General features: G+C 64.0%; 1 protein-coding gene across 1 annotated transcript; it reads right to left on the bottom strand.

Moving 5' to 3' along the window:
- Window positions 1-1,328: 1,328 nt before the first annotated feature.
- On the bottom strand, window positions 1,329-12,755 carry LOC118700098 (cytochrome c1, heme protein, mitochondrial). Its single transcript, XM_036404443.2, has 7 exons — window positions 12,607-12,755; window positions 10,683-10,885; window positions 8,277-8,403; window positions 5,133-5,290; window positions 3,344-3,504; window positions 2,871-2,971; window positions 1,329-1,611 (listed from the first exon to the last, which is right to left on the bottom strand). The coding sequence occupies exons 1-7, from the start codon at window positions 12,733-12,735 to the stop codon at window positions 1,507-1,509; spliced, it is 984 nt and encodes a 327-aa protein (XP_036260336.1). The 5' UTR covers window positions 12,736-12,755; the 3' UTR covers window positions 1,329-1,506.
- Between the last annotated feature and the right edge of the window lie 40 nt (window positions 12,756-12,795).

The raw sequence follows: 12,795 nt of genomic DNA on the forward strand, positions 1-12,795 counted from the left end.
CAGACTGACCCATGGTCTGACCCATAGACTGACCCACAGACTGACCCATAGACAGACTGACCCATAGACTGACCCATGGTCTGACCCATAGACTGACCCATAGACAGACTGACCCATAGACTGACCCACAGACTGACCCACAGACTGACCCATAGACTGACCCATGGTCTGACCCACACACTGACCCATAGACTGACCCACAGACTGACCCATGGTCTGACCCATAGACTGACCCACAGACTGACCCACAGACTGACCCATGGTCTGACCCAGAGACTGACCCACAGACTGACCCACAGACTGACCCATGGTCTGACCCATAGACAGAGTGACCCACAGACTGACCCACAGACTGACCCACAGACTGACCCACAGACTGACCCATGGTCTGACCCACAGACTGACCCACAGACTGACCCACAGACTGACCCATGGTCTGACCCACAGACTGACCCATAGACTGACCCACAGACTGACCCATGGTCTGACCCATAGACTGACCCACAGACTGACCCACAGACTGACCCACAGACTGACCCATGGTCTGACCCACAGACTGACCCATAGACTGACCCATAGACAGACTGACCCACAGACTGACCCACAGACTGACCCATAGACTGACCCATAGACAGACTGACCCACAGACTGACCCACAGACTGACCCATAGACTGACCCATGGTCTGACCCACAGACTGACCCACAGACTGACCCATAGACTGACTGACCCACAGACTGACCCATAGACTGACCCATAGACTGACCCACAGACTGACCCACAGACTGACCCATGGTCTGACCCATAGACTGACCCACAGACTGACCCACAGACTGACCCACAGACTGACCCATAGACAGACTGACCCACAGACTGACCCACAGACTGACCCACAGACTGACCCACAGACTGACCCATAGACAGACTGACCCACAGACTGACCCATAGACTGACCCACAGACTGACCCATGGTCTGACCCACAGACAGACTGACCCACAGACTGACCCACAGACTGACCCACAGACAGACTGACCCACAGACTGACCCACAGACAGACCCATAGACTGACCCACAGACTGACCCATGGTCTGACCCACAGACAAACCCACAGACTGACCCACAGACTGACCCACAGCATTGGCACAGCCTGGGCACGGCTGGACCCACACCCCAGACAAACACAGCCCCACAGCCGGGACAGACCCGGCCCCACACCACAGAGACGCCCACCCCAGCCCCAGCCCCATATCAGGGACAGAGCCAGGACAGCCCCAGCCCCACAGCCGGGACAGACCGGCCCCAGGACAGACGGACGGACCGAGCCCCGCTCGTGTTTCTGTTCTGTGGAACCCCAGCCTTTATTCCCCCCCTGCAGCCCCGCGGGGGCCGAGGCCGGGCTCGAACACGGGGGGGGGTGGGGACCCCCCAATGCCCCTCCTGGGGGGGCTCCCCCCCGCCGTGGGGGGGCTCGGGGGGCCCCCCCAGGGCCGATTTTGGGGTCAGGCCCTACTTGGGGGGCCGATAAACCATCTTCCTGCTCTTGAGCACCGCCCACTTGTGTCGCTTCATGTAGTACAGCAGGGGCGTGAGCAGCCCCGAGAGCAGCAGCAGCTGGGGGGGACAGCGCGGTCAGGGGGGGTCCTGAGCATCCCCCCAAGCCAGCCTGAGACCCCCATGAAGCCCCCAGCCCCACCCTGAGCCCCCCAAGCACCCCCCAAGCCCCTCCTGAGCCCCCAGCCCCACCTTGAGCCCCACCGTGAGCCCCCAGCCCCACTGTGAGCCCCCAGCCCCACCTTGAGCCCCCAGCCCCACCTTGAGCCCCCCCCAGCCCCACCGTGAGCCCCCCCCAGCCCCACTGTGAGCCCCCAGCCCCACCTTGAGCCCCCCCCAGCCCCACTGTGAGCCCCCAGCCCCACCTTGAGCCCCCCCCAGCCCCACTGTGAGCCCCCAGCCCCACCTTGAGCCCCCCAAGCATCCCCCAAGCCCCTCCTGAGCCCCCAGCCCCACCGTGAGCCCCCAGCCCCACCCTGAGCCCCCCCAGCCCCACCGTGAGCCCCCAGCCCCACCTTGAGCCCCCAGCCCCACCGTGAGCCCCCAGCCCCACCTTGAGCCCCCCCAGCCCCACCGTGAGCCCCCAGCCCCACCTTGAGCCCCCCCAGCCCCACCGTGAGCCCCCAGCCCCACCTTGAGCCCCACCGTGAGCCCCCAGCCCCACCGTGAGCCCCCAGCCCCACCTTGAGCCCCCCCCAGCCCCACCATGAGCCCCCAGCCCCACCTTGAGCCCCCCCAGCCCCACCTTGAGCCCCCAGCCCCACCTTGAGCCCCCCCCAGCCCCACCGTGAGCCCCCAGCCCCACCTTGAGCCCTCCCCAGCCCCACTGTGAGCCCCCAGCCCCATCTTGAGCCCCCCCAGCCCCACCGTGAGCCCCCCCCAGCCCCACCGTGAGCCCCCAGCCCCACCTTGAGCCCCCAGCCCCACTGTGAACCCCCAGCCCCACCTTGAGCCCCCAGCCCCACCTTGAGCCCCCCAGGCCCCACCTTGAGCCCCCAGCCCCACCCTGAGCCCCCCAAGCATCCCCCAAGCCTCTCCTGAGCCCCCAGCCCCACCGTGAGCCCCCCCCAGCCCCACCGTGAGCCCCCCCCAGCCCCACTGTGAGGCCCCAGCCCCACCTTGAGCCCCCAGCCCCTCCTGAGCCCCCAGCCCCACCTTGAGCCCCCCCCAGCCCCACCGTGAGCCCCCAGCCCCACCGTGAGCCCCCCCCAGCCCCACCTTGAGCCCCCAGCCCCACCTTGAGCCCCCCCCAGCCCCACCGTGAGCCCCCCCCAGCCCCACCCTGAGCCCCCAGCCCCACCCTGAGCCCCCAGCCCCACCTTGAGCCCCATCTTTTTGCGGTGGTCGTGCTCGGGCTCGGCCGCCCAGCGCAGGAAGGTGCAAACGTCCTTGGCAATCTGGGACATGGTGGCCGGGGTCCCTGGGGGCGCGGGAGGAGTGAGGCCCCACTGGGACCCCCGAGACCCCCAGGAACCCCAGAGATACCAGTGAGAGCCTCTGAACCCCACAGAGCCACTGGGACCCCCCAGATCCCACTGGGACCCCCCAGACCCCAGGACCACCCCAGCACCCGGCGTGGTCAAAGCCCCCAGGGACCTCCTCAAACCCCCCCAGGGCACCCCCAGCCCCCCAATCCCCTCCCAACCCCAGCAGGACCCCCCGAAATCCCCCAGAACTCCCCTGCAGAGCCCCCCCGGACCCCCCGGGACCCTCAGCCTCCCCTCAGAGCCCTCCAGGCCCTCCCCCCAGGACCCCCCCCAAGGCCCCTGTAAGCCCCCCCAGCCCCCCGTACCGTCCTCGTACTCCAGCACCTCGTCGTAGATGGGGGGGGCCATGCCGATGGCCTGGCCAGGGAAGTAGGGGTTGTAATGGAGCCCCTCCCTCAGAGAGACCCCAGCGGGGGCGTCACAGTACCCCGTGAGCAGGGCGAACACGTAATCCTCGCCCCCGTGCCTGAGGAGTTAATTAGAGACCAATAACGGATCAATAATGGGGTCACAGTACCCCGTGAGCAGGGCGAACACGTAATCCTCGCCCCCGTGCCTGAGGAGTTAATTAGAGATCAATAACGGATCAATAACGGATCAATAATGGATCAATAATGGGGTCACAGTACCCCGTGAGCAGGGCGAACACGTAATCCTCGCCCCCGTGCCTGAGGAGTTAATTAGAGATCAATAACGGATCAATAACAGATCAATAATGGATCAATAACGGATCAATAATGGGATCAAAGGGGTCAGAGAACACGTAATCCTCACCCCCGTGCCTGAGGAGTTAATTAGAGACCAATAACGGATCAATAACGGATCAATAATGGATCAATAATGGGGTCACAGTACCCCGTGAGCAGGGCGAACACGTAATCCTCACCCCCGTGCCTGAAGGGATCAATAACTGATCAATAACAGATCAATAATGGGATCAATAATGGGGTCAGAGAACACGTGTTCCTCACCCCTGTGCCTGAAGGGTTAATGAATCAATAACAGGATCAATAACAGATCAATAATGGGATCAATATTGGGGTCAGAGAACACGTGTTCCTCACCCCTGTGCCTGAAGGGTTAATGAATCAATAACTGATCAATAACAGATCAATAATGGATCAATAATGGGGTCAGAGAACACGTGTTCCTCACCCCTGTGCCTGAAGGGATCAATAACTGATCAATAACAGATCAATAATGGATCAATAATGGGGTCAGGGAACACGTGTTCCTCACCCCTGTGCCTGAAGGGTTAATGGGATCGGTAACAGACCAACAACGGGATCAATAACGGGATCAATAACGGGATCAATAACGGGATCAATGGGATCAATGGGATCAGTGGGATCAGTGCATTGTGGAGTGACCCCAAATCCCCCCAATCCCCCTCACCTGGCATTGACCACGTACCTGAGGTCGGGGGGCAGGGCCCCGTTGTGGGGGTGACCCCAGAGCCCCCAAATCCCCCAAATCCCCCTCACCTGGCATTGACGATGTAGCTGAGGTCGGGGGGCAGGGCCCCATTGTGGGGGTGACCCCAGGACCCCCAAATCCCCCCAATCCCCCTCACCTGGCATTGACGATGTACCTGAAGTCGGGGGGCAGGGCCCCGTTGTTGGGGTGACCCCAAATCCCCCCAGAGCCCCCCAGAGCCCCCCAGAGCCCCCCAAATCCCCCTCACCTGGCATTGACGATGTAGCTGAGGTCAGGGGGCAGGGCCCCGTTGTTGGGGTGACCCCAGGACCCCCAAATCCCCCCAGAGCCCCCCAATCCCCCTCACCTGGCATTGACGATGTAGCTGAGGTCGGGGGGCAGGGCCCCGTTGTTGGGGTGACCCCAAATCCCCCCAGAGCCCCCCAAATCCCCCCAAATCCCCCTCACCTGGCATTGACGATGTAGCTGAGGTCGGGGGGCAGGGCCCCGTTGTTGGGGTGACCCCAAATCCCCCCAGAGCCCCCCAAATCCCCCCAATCCCCCTCACCTGGCATTGACGATGTAGCTGAGGTCGGGGGGCAGGGCCCCGTTGTTGGGGTGACCCCAAATCCCCCCAGAGCCCCCCAGAGCCCCCCAAATCCCCCCAATCCCCCTCACCTGGCATTGACGATGTAGCTGAGGTCGGGGGGCAGGGCCCCGTTGTTGGCCGCCCGCGCAGCCTCGGCGTTGGGGTAGGGCTTGGGGAAATGATCCGAGATCTTCCCGGGACGCATGAACATCTCCCCGTTCTCATCGGGGCCGTCCTGAACCTCCACCTGCAGGGACAGGTGAGATATGGACAGGTGAGACACTGGGACAGGTGAGACACAGGGACAGGTGACACACAGGGACAGGGACAGCAGGGCCCCCATGAACATCTCCCCGTTCTCATCGGGGCCGTCCTGAACCTCCACCTGCAGGGACAGGTGAGATATGGACAGGTGACACACAGGGACAGGTGACACACAGGGACAGGTGAGAGACAGGGACAGGTGACACACAGGGACAGGTGAGAGACTGGGACAGCAGGGACACAGGGACAGGGACAGCAGGGTCCCCATGAACATCTCCCCATTCTCATCCAGGCCATCCTGAACCTCCACCTGCAGGGACAGGTGAGACACAGACAGGTGACACACAGGTGAGAGATGGGGACAGGGACAGGAGGGACAGGGACAGCAGGGACAGGGACAGCAGGGTCCCCATGAACATCTCCCCGTTCTCATCAGGGCTGTCCTGCACCTCCACCTGTGACAGGTGAGATATGGACAGGTGAGACACAGGTGAGACACACAGGGACAGAAGGGACAGGGACAGGGACAGCAGGGCCCCCATGAACACCTCCCCGTTCTCATCGGGGCCGTCCTGAACCTCCACCTGTGACAGGTGACACACAGGGACAGGTGAGACACAGGGACAGGTGAGACACTGGGACAGGTGAGAGACTGGGACAGGTGAGACACACAGGGACAGCAGGGACAGGGACAGCAGGGTCCCCATGAACATCTCCCCGTTCTCATCGGGGCCGTCCTGAACCTCCACCTGGGACAGGTGACACACAGGGACAGGTGAGACACAGGGACAGGTGAGACACTGGGACAGGTGAGAGACTGGGACAGGTGAGACACACAGGGACAGCAGGGACAGGGACAGCAGGGTCCCCATGAACATCTCCCCGTTCTCATCGGGGCCGTCCTGAACCTCCACCTGTGACAGGTGACACACAGGGACAGGTGACACACAGGGACAGGTGAGAGACTGGGACAGCAGGGACAGGAACAGCAGGGACAGGAACAGCAGGGCCCCCATGAACATCTCCCCGTTCTCATCAGGGCCGTCCTGAACCTCCACCTGCAGGGACAGGTGACACACAGGGACAGCAGGGACAGGGACAGGTGAGACACTGGGACAGGTGAGAGACTGGGACAGCAGGGACAGCAGGGACAGGGACAGCAGGGTCCCCATGAACATCTCCCCGTTCTCATCAGGGCTGTCCTCACCTCCACCTGCACAGGTGAGACACAGACAGGTGACACACAGGGACAGGTGACACACAGGGACAGGTGAGACACAGACAGGTGACACACAGGGACAGGTGAGCTGGGGACAGCCAGACAGGGGCACAGGGAATGGCAGGACAGGGACAGGGGGACACTGGGGTGGAGCCAGCAGGACACCAAGGACAGCAGGACAGTGACACATCGGGGACAGCAAGGTCACTGGGGACAGCAGGGGTGGCAGGACAGGGACAGCAGAATATTGGGGACAGCAGGGTGGGGGACACTGGGGATGGCAGCACGGGGACAGGGGGACAGCAGGGGTGGCAGGACAGGGACAGCAGAATATTGGGGACAGCAAGGTGGGGACACTGGGGATGGCAGCAGACTGGCACCAGGACAGCAGGGATGGCAGGACAGGGACAGGGGGACAGCAGGGGTGGCAGGACAGGGACAGGGACACATCAGGGACAGCAGGGATGGCAGCACGGGGACAGGGGGACAGCAGGGATGGCAGGACAGGGACACATCAGGGACAGCAGGGTGGGGACACTGGGGATGGCAGCACGGGGACAGGGGGACAGCAGGGGTGGCAGGACAGGGACAGCAGAATATTGGGGACAGCCAGGTGGGGACACTGGGGATGGCAGCAGACTGGCACCAGGACAGCAGGGGTGGCAGGACAGGGACAGGGACACATCAGGGACAGCAGGGTGGGGACACTGGGGATGGCAGCACGGGGACAGGGGGACAGCAGGGCTGGCAGGACAGGGCCACGGGGACACATCAGGGACAGCAGCACAGTGGCATGGGGACACGGAGGTGGGACACTGGGAATGGTGGGACAGGGACAGGGGGACATCAGGGCTGGCAGGACAGGGACAGTGACAGCAGTGCCACGGTGCTGGGGACCACAGAGGTGGCAGCACAGGGGCACCAGGACACAGCAGGACAGGGACATCTGAGACAGGGGGTGGGGACACCAGGGACAGCTGGGGACACTGGGACGGAGCCAGCAGGACAGCAGGGGCGGCAGGACGGTGACAATGACACATCAGGGACAGCAGGGTGGGGACACTGGCGATGGCAGGGCAGGGACAGGGGGACACTGGGACACTGGGATAGAGCCAGCAGGACATGGAGAGTGGCACAGCAGGGGCGGCAGCACAGGGACACTGGGACAGTGGGGACAGCAGGGCAGGGGGACACTGGGGACAGCAGGGCAGGGGGACACTGGGGACAGGGTGAGGGACACTGAGGAGAGCAGGACAGGGACACTGGGGATGGTAGGACAGGGACACTGGGACATTGGGGACAGCAGGGCAGGGGGACACTGGGACAGGGCAGGGGGACTCTGGGGACAGCTCAGGACACAGTGGGGACAGCAGGGGTGGCAGCACAAAGGCACTGGGACATTGGGGACAGCAGGACATGGACAGTGGGGACAGCAGGACAGGGACACTGGGGACAGGGTGAGGGACACTGAGGAGAGCAGGACACTGGGACACTGGGGACAGCAAGACAGGGACACTGGGACATTGGGGACAGGGCAGGGGGACTCTGGGGACAGCAGGGCAGGGGGACACTGGGGACAGGGCAGGGGGACACCGGGGACAGCAGGACAGGGACACTGGGACAGGGTGAGGGACACTGAGGAGAGCAGCACAGGGACACTGGGACATTGGGGACAGCAGGGCAGGGACACTGGGACAGGGCAGGTGGCAGCACAGGGACGCTGGGGGTGGCACAGGGGTCCCGGTGTCACCTCCTCCGCCAGCGCCTTGGCCTCGGCCTCGGTGTGGGTGACGCCGATGAGGTTCCGGAAAGCCAAATACTCCATGGAGTGACAGGCAGAGCACACCTGGCGGTACACCTGGAACCCCCTGCGGACACTGCGGGACAGACGGACCCCAAAATCACCCCAAAAACACCCCAAAATCACCCCAAAACAACCCCAAACACACCTGGAACCCCCTGCGGACACTGCGGGACAGACGGACACCAAAATCACCCCAAAATCACCCCAAACACACCTGGAACCCCCTGCGGACACTGCGGGACAGACGGACCCCAAAATCACCCCAAAATCACCCCAAAATCACCCCAAAATCACCCCAAAACAACCCCAAACACACCTGGAACCCCCTGCGGACACTGCGGGACAGACGGACACCAAAATCACCCCAAAATCACCCCAAAATCACCCCAAAACAACCCCAAACACACCTGGAACCCCCTGCGGACACTGCGGGACAGACGGACACCAAAATCACCCCAAAATCACCCCAAAATCACCCCAAAACAACCCCAAACACACCTGGAACCCCCTGCGGACACTGCGGGACAGACGGACACCAAAATCACCCCAAAATCACCCCAAAACAACCCCAAACACACCTGGAACCCCCTGCGGACACTGCGGGACAGACGGACCCCAAAATCACCCCAAAATCACCCCAAAATCACCCCAAAACAACCCCAAACACACCTGGCGGTACACCTGGAACCCCCTGTGGATACTGGGGGGACAGGAGGGGTTACAGACCCCAAAACAACCCCAAACACACCTGGAACCCCCTGTGCACACTGGGATGAATGAGGGGGCTCAGAGACCCCAAAAACCCCAAAATCACCCCAAACACACCTGGAACCCCCCCGTGGACACCATGGGAACACAGTGGGGTTACAGACCCCAAAAGCCCCAAAATGACCCCAAAACACACCCGGAACCACCCCCATGCACACTGAGGGGACAGGGGCTCAGACCCTCCAGGGATCCCCCAGCGACCCCAAATCCCCCCAGGGACCCCAAATCCCCACAGCCCCCATTACCTGCTGTGCCCCAGAGACCCCAAATCCCCATAGAGACCCCAAATATCCCCAGGGACCCCAAATCCCCCACAGAGACCCCAAATCTCCCCAGAGACCTCAAATCCCCCTAGAGACCCCAAATCCCCACAGCCCCCATTACCTGCTGTGCCCCAGGGACCCCAAATCCCTGTAGAGACCCCAAATATCCCCAGGGACCCCAAATGCCCACAGAGACCCCAAATCTCCCCAGGGACCCCAAATCCCCCACAGAGACCCCAAATCCCCCACAGAGACCCCAAATCTCCCCAGGGACCCCAAATGCCCACAGAGACCCCAAATCTCCTCAGGGACCCCAAATGCCCCCAGCCCCATTACCTGCTGTGCTCCAGGGACCCCAAACCCCCCCAGGACCCCCCAATTTCCCCATTTTTCCCCATTTTTCCCCATTTTTCCCCATTTCCTGTACCTGGCGTGGTCCAGGGCTGACAGGGACCCCCAGGACCCCCCAATTTCCCCATTTTTCCCCATTTCCCCATTTCCCCCGTACCTGGCGTGGTCCAGGGCTGACAGGGACCCCCAGGACCCCCCAATTTCCCCATTTTTTCCCCCATTTTTCCCCATTTTTCCCCATTTCCCCCGTACCTGGCGTGGTCCAGGGCTGACAGGGACCCCCAGGACCCCCCAATTTCCCCATTTTTCCCCATTTTTCCCCGTTTCCCTCACCTGGTGTGGTCCAGGGCTGACAGGGACCCCCAGGACCCCCCAGTTTCCCCATTTTTCCCCATTTTTCCCCGTTTCCCATACCTGGCGTGGTCCAGGGCTGACAGGGACCCCCAGGACCCCCCAATTTCCCCATTTTTCCCCATTTTTCCCCGTTTCCCCCATACCTGGTGTGGTCCAGGGCTGACAGGGACCCCCAGGACCCCCCAATTTCCCCATTTTTCCCCATTTTTCCCCATTTTTCCCCATTTTTCCCCATTTCCCCCATACCTGGCGTGGTCCAGGGCTGACAGGGACCCCCAGGACCCCCCATTTTTCCCCATTTTTCCCCATTTTTCCCCGTTTCCCGTACCTGGCGTGGTCCAGAGCAGACAGGGACCCCCAGGACCCCCCAATTTCCCCATTTTTCCCCATTTTTCCCCATTTTTCCCCATTTTTCCCCATTTCCCCCATACCTGGCGTGGTCCAGGGCTGACAGGGACCCCCAGGACCCCCCAATTTCCCCATTTTTCCCCATTTTTCCCCATTTTTCCCCATTTTTCCCCGTTTCCCGTACCTGGCGTGGTCCAGGGCTGACAGGGACCCCCAGGACCCCCCAATTTCCCCATTTTTCCCCATTTTTTCCCCATTTCCCCCGTACCTGGCGTGGTCCAGGGCTGACAGGAAGCCGCCGTGGCTCCAGGGCAGGCCCGGGGGGTGCAGCTCCAGCTCCCCCGCGCTCACGGGGCCCCCCCCGAGGGACAGGGACAGGGCCACGGCCAGGGACCCCCCCCCTGCCAGCGCCCCCAGCACGGCCAGGGACCACCGGGAACGGGGACGGCCCGGGAACGACGACAGCGACACCTGGGGGGACACGGGGACAGGTGAGGAACACCTGGGAACGGGGGACAGGGACACCTGGGGGGACACGGGGACAGGTGAGGAACACCTGGGGGGGACATGGGGACAGGTGAGGGACACCTGGGGGGACACGGGGACACCTGGGGGGACACAGGGACGCCTGGGGGGACAGGGACAGGTGAGGGACACCTGGGAATGGGGGACAGGGACACCTGGGGGGACAGGGACAGGTGAGGGACACCTGGGAACGGGGGACAGGGACACCTGGGGGGACAGGGACAGGTGAGGGACACCTGGGGGGGGGACAGGGACAGGTGAGGGACACCTGGGAACGGGGGACAGGGACACCTGGGGGGGGACAGGGACAGGTGAGGGACACCTGGGGGGACACAGGGACAGGTGAGGGACACCTGGGAACGGGGGACAGGGACACCTGGGGGGGACATGGGGACAGGTGAGGGACACCTGGGAATGGGGGACAGGGACAGGTGAGGGACACCTGGGGGGACACGGGGACAAGTGAGGGACACCTGGGGGGACACAGGGACACCTGGGGGGACAGGGACAGGTGAGGGACACCTGGGGGGACATGGGGACACCTGGGGGGGGGACAGGGACACCTGGGGGGACAGGGACAGGTGAGGGACACCTGGGGGGACACGGGGACAGGTGAGGGACACCTGGGGGGACATGGGGACACCTGGGGGGGGACAGGGACACCTGGGGGGACAGGGACAGGTGAGGGACACCTGGGGGGACACAGGGACAGGTGAGGGACACCTGGGGGGGGGACAGGGACACCTGGGGGGACACAGGGACAGGTGAGGGACACCTGGGGGGACACGGGGACAGGTGAGGGACACCTGGGGGGGGGACAGGGACACCTGGGGGGACACAGGGACAGGTGAGGGACACCTGGGGGGGGACAGGGACACCTGGGGGGGGGACAGGGACACCTGGGGGGGACACAGGGGTGGGGACACGGACACGTGGTGGGGGACAGTGACACCGGGGTGGGGACAGGGGCTCCAGGGACCCCAAGGCTCGGGGGGGACAAAAGCAATGGGGGGGTCCTGGGGACAGCGGGAATACCGGGAACAGCGGGAATACCGGGAACAGCGGGAATAACGGGAATGGGAACAGCGGGAACACCGGAATTACCGGGAACGGGAACAGGGGGAGCAGCGGGAATACCGGGGATGGCGGGAATACTGGAATTACCGGGAACGGGAACAGTGGGAATACCGGGAACAGCGGGGATACCGGAATTCCCAGGAGCGGGGATAGCGGGGATACCGGAATCACCGAGAGCAGGAATAGCGGGGATACCGGAATTAGCGGGAGCAGCGCGAAGGGCGGGCAGAGGGCACCGCGGGCACGCTGGGAGGCACCGGGGACACCGGGCACCATGCGGGGACAGCTGCCGGGGACACCGCGGGGAACGGGAGAACCGGGGGCACCGGGAACCGGGAAGGGCTCGGAAGCACCGGGCACACCGGGGGCAAGCACCGACAGCCCCCAGGCAGGGCCGATGAGCATCGGGAACCGGGAGGGGCCGGGAGCGGAACCGGGAGCACCGTGCAGGGCTCGGAAGCACCGGGCACAGCGGGGCAGGCACCGAGAGCCCCCAGGCAGCCGCGGTGAGCCCCGGGCAGGGCAGCTCCAGGCCCCGAGGCCGCGCGGTGCCCTCAGCGGGGCCGTGACCTTGGCGGGGCCGCACTCACCGTGCTGGGGCCGTGTGCGGGGCCGCGGTCGGGCCGCAGCAGCGCGCGGGGGGGAGCCGGGCCGGGCCGCGCCGGGCCCGGGAGCAGCCGCAGCCCCGGGAGGCCCCGCAGGCCCCGCAGCGCCGCCATCGCCGAGGTCGAGGGGACGCGCCGCGACGCCCCGGAAGTGACGTGAGGGGAGGGACGGAG

Source organism: Molothrus ater, chromosome 1, assembly GCF_012460135.2.
Source record: "Molothrus ater isolate BHLD 08-10-18 breed brown headed cowbird chromosome 1, BPBGC_Mater_1.1, whole genome shotgun sequence".
NCBI lineage: Eukaryota > Metazoa > Chordata > Aves > Passeriformes > Icteridae > Molothrus > Molothrus ater.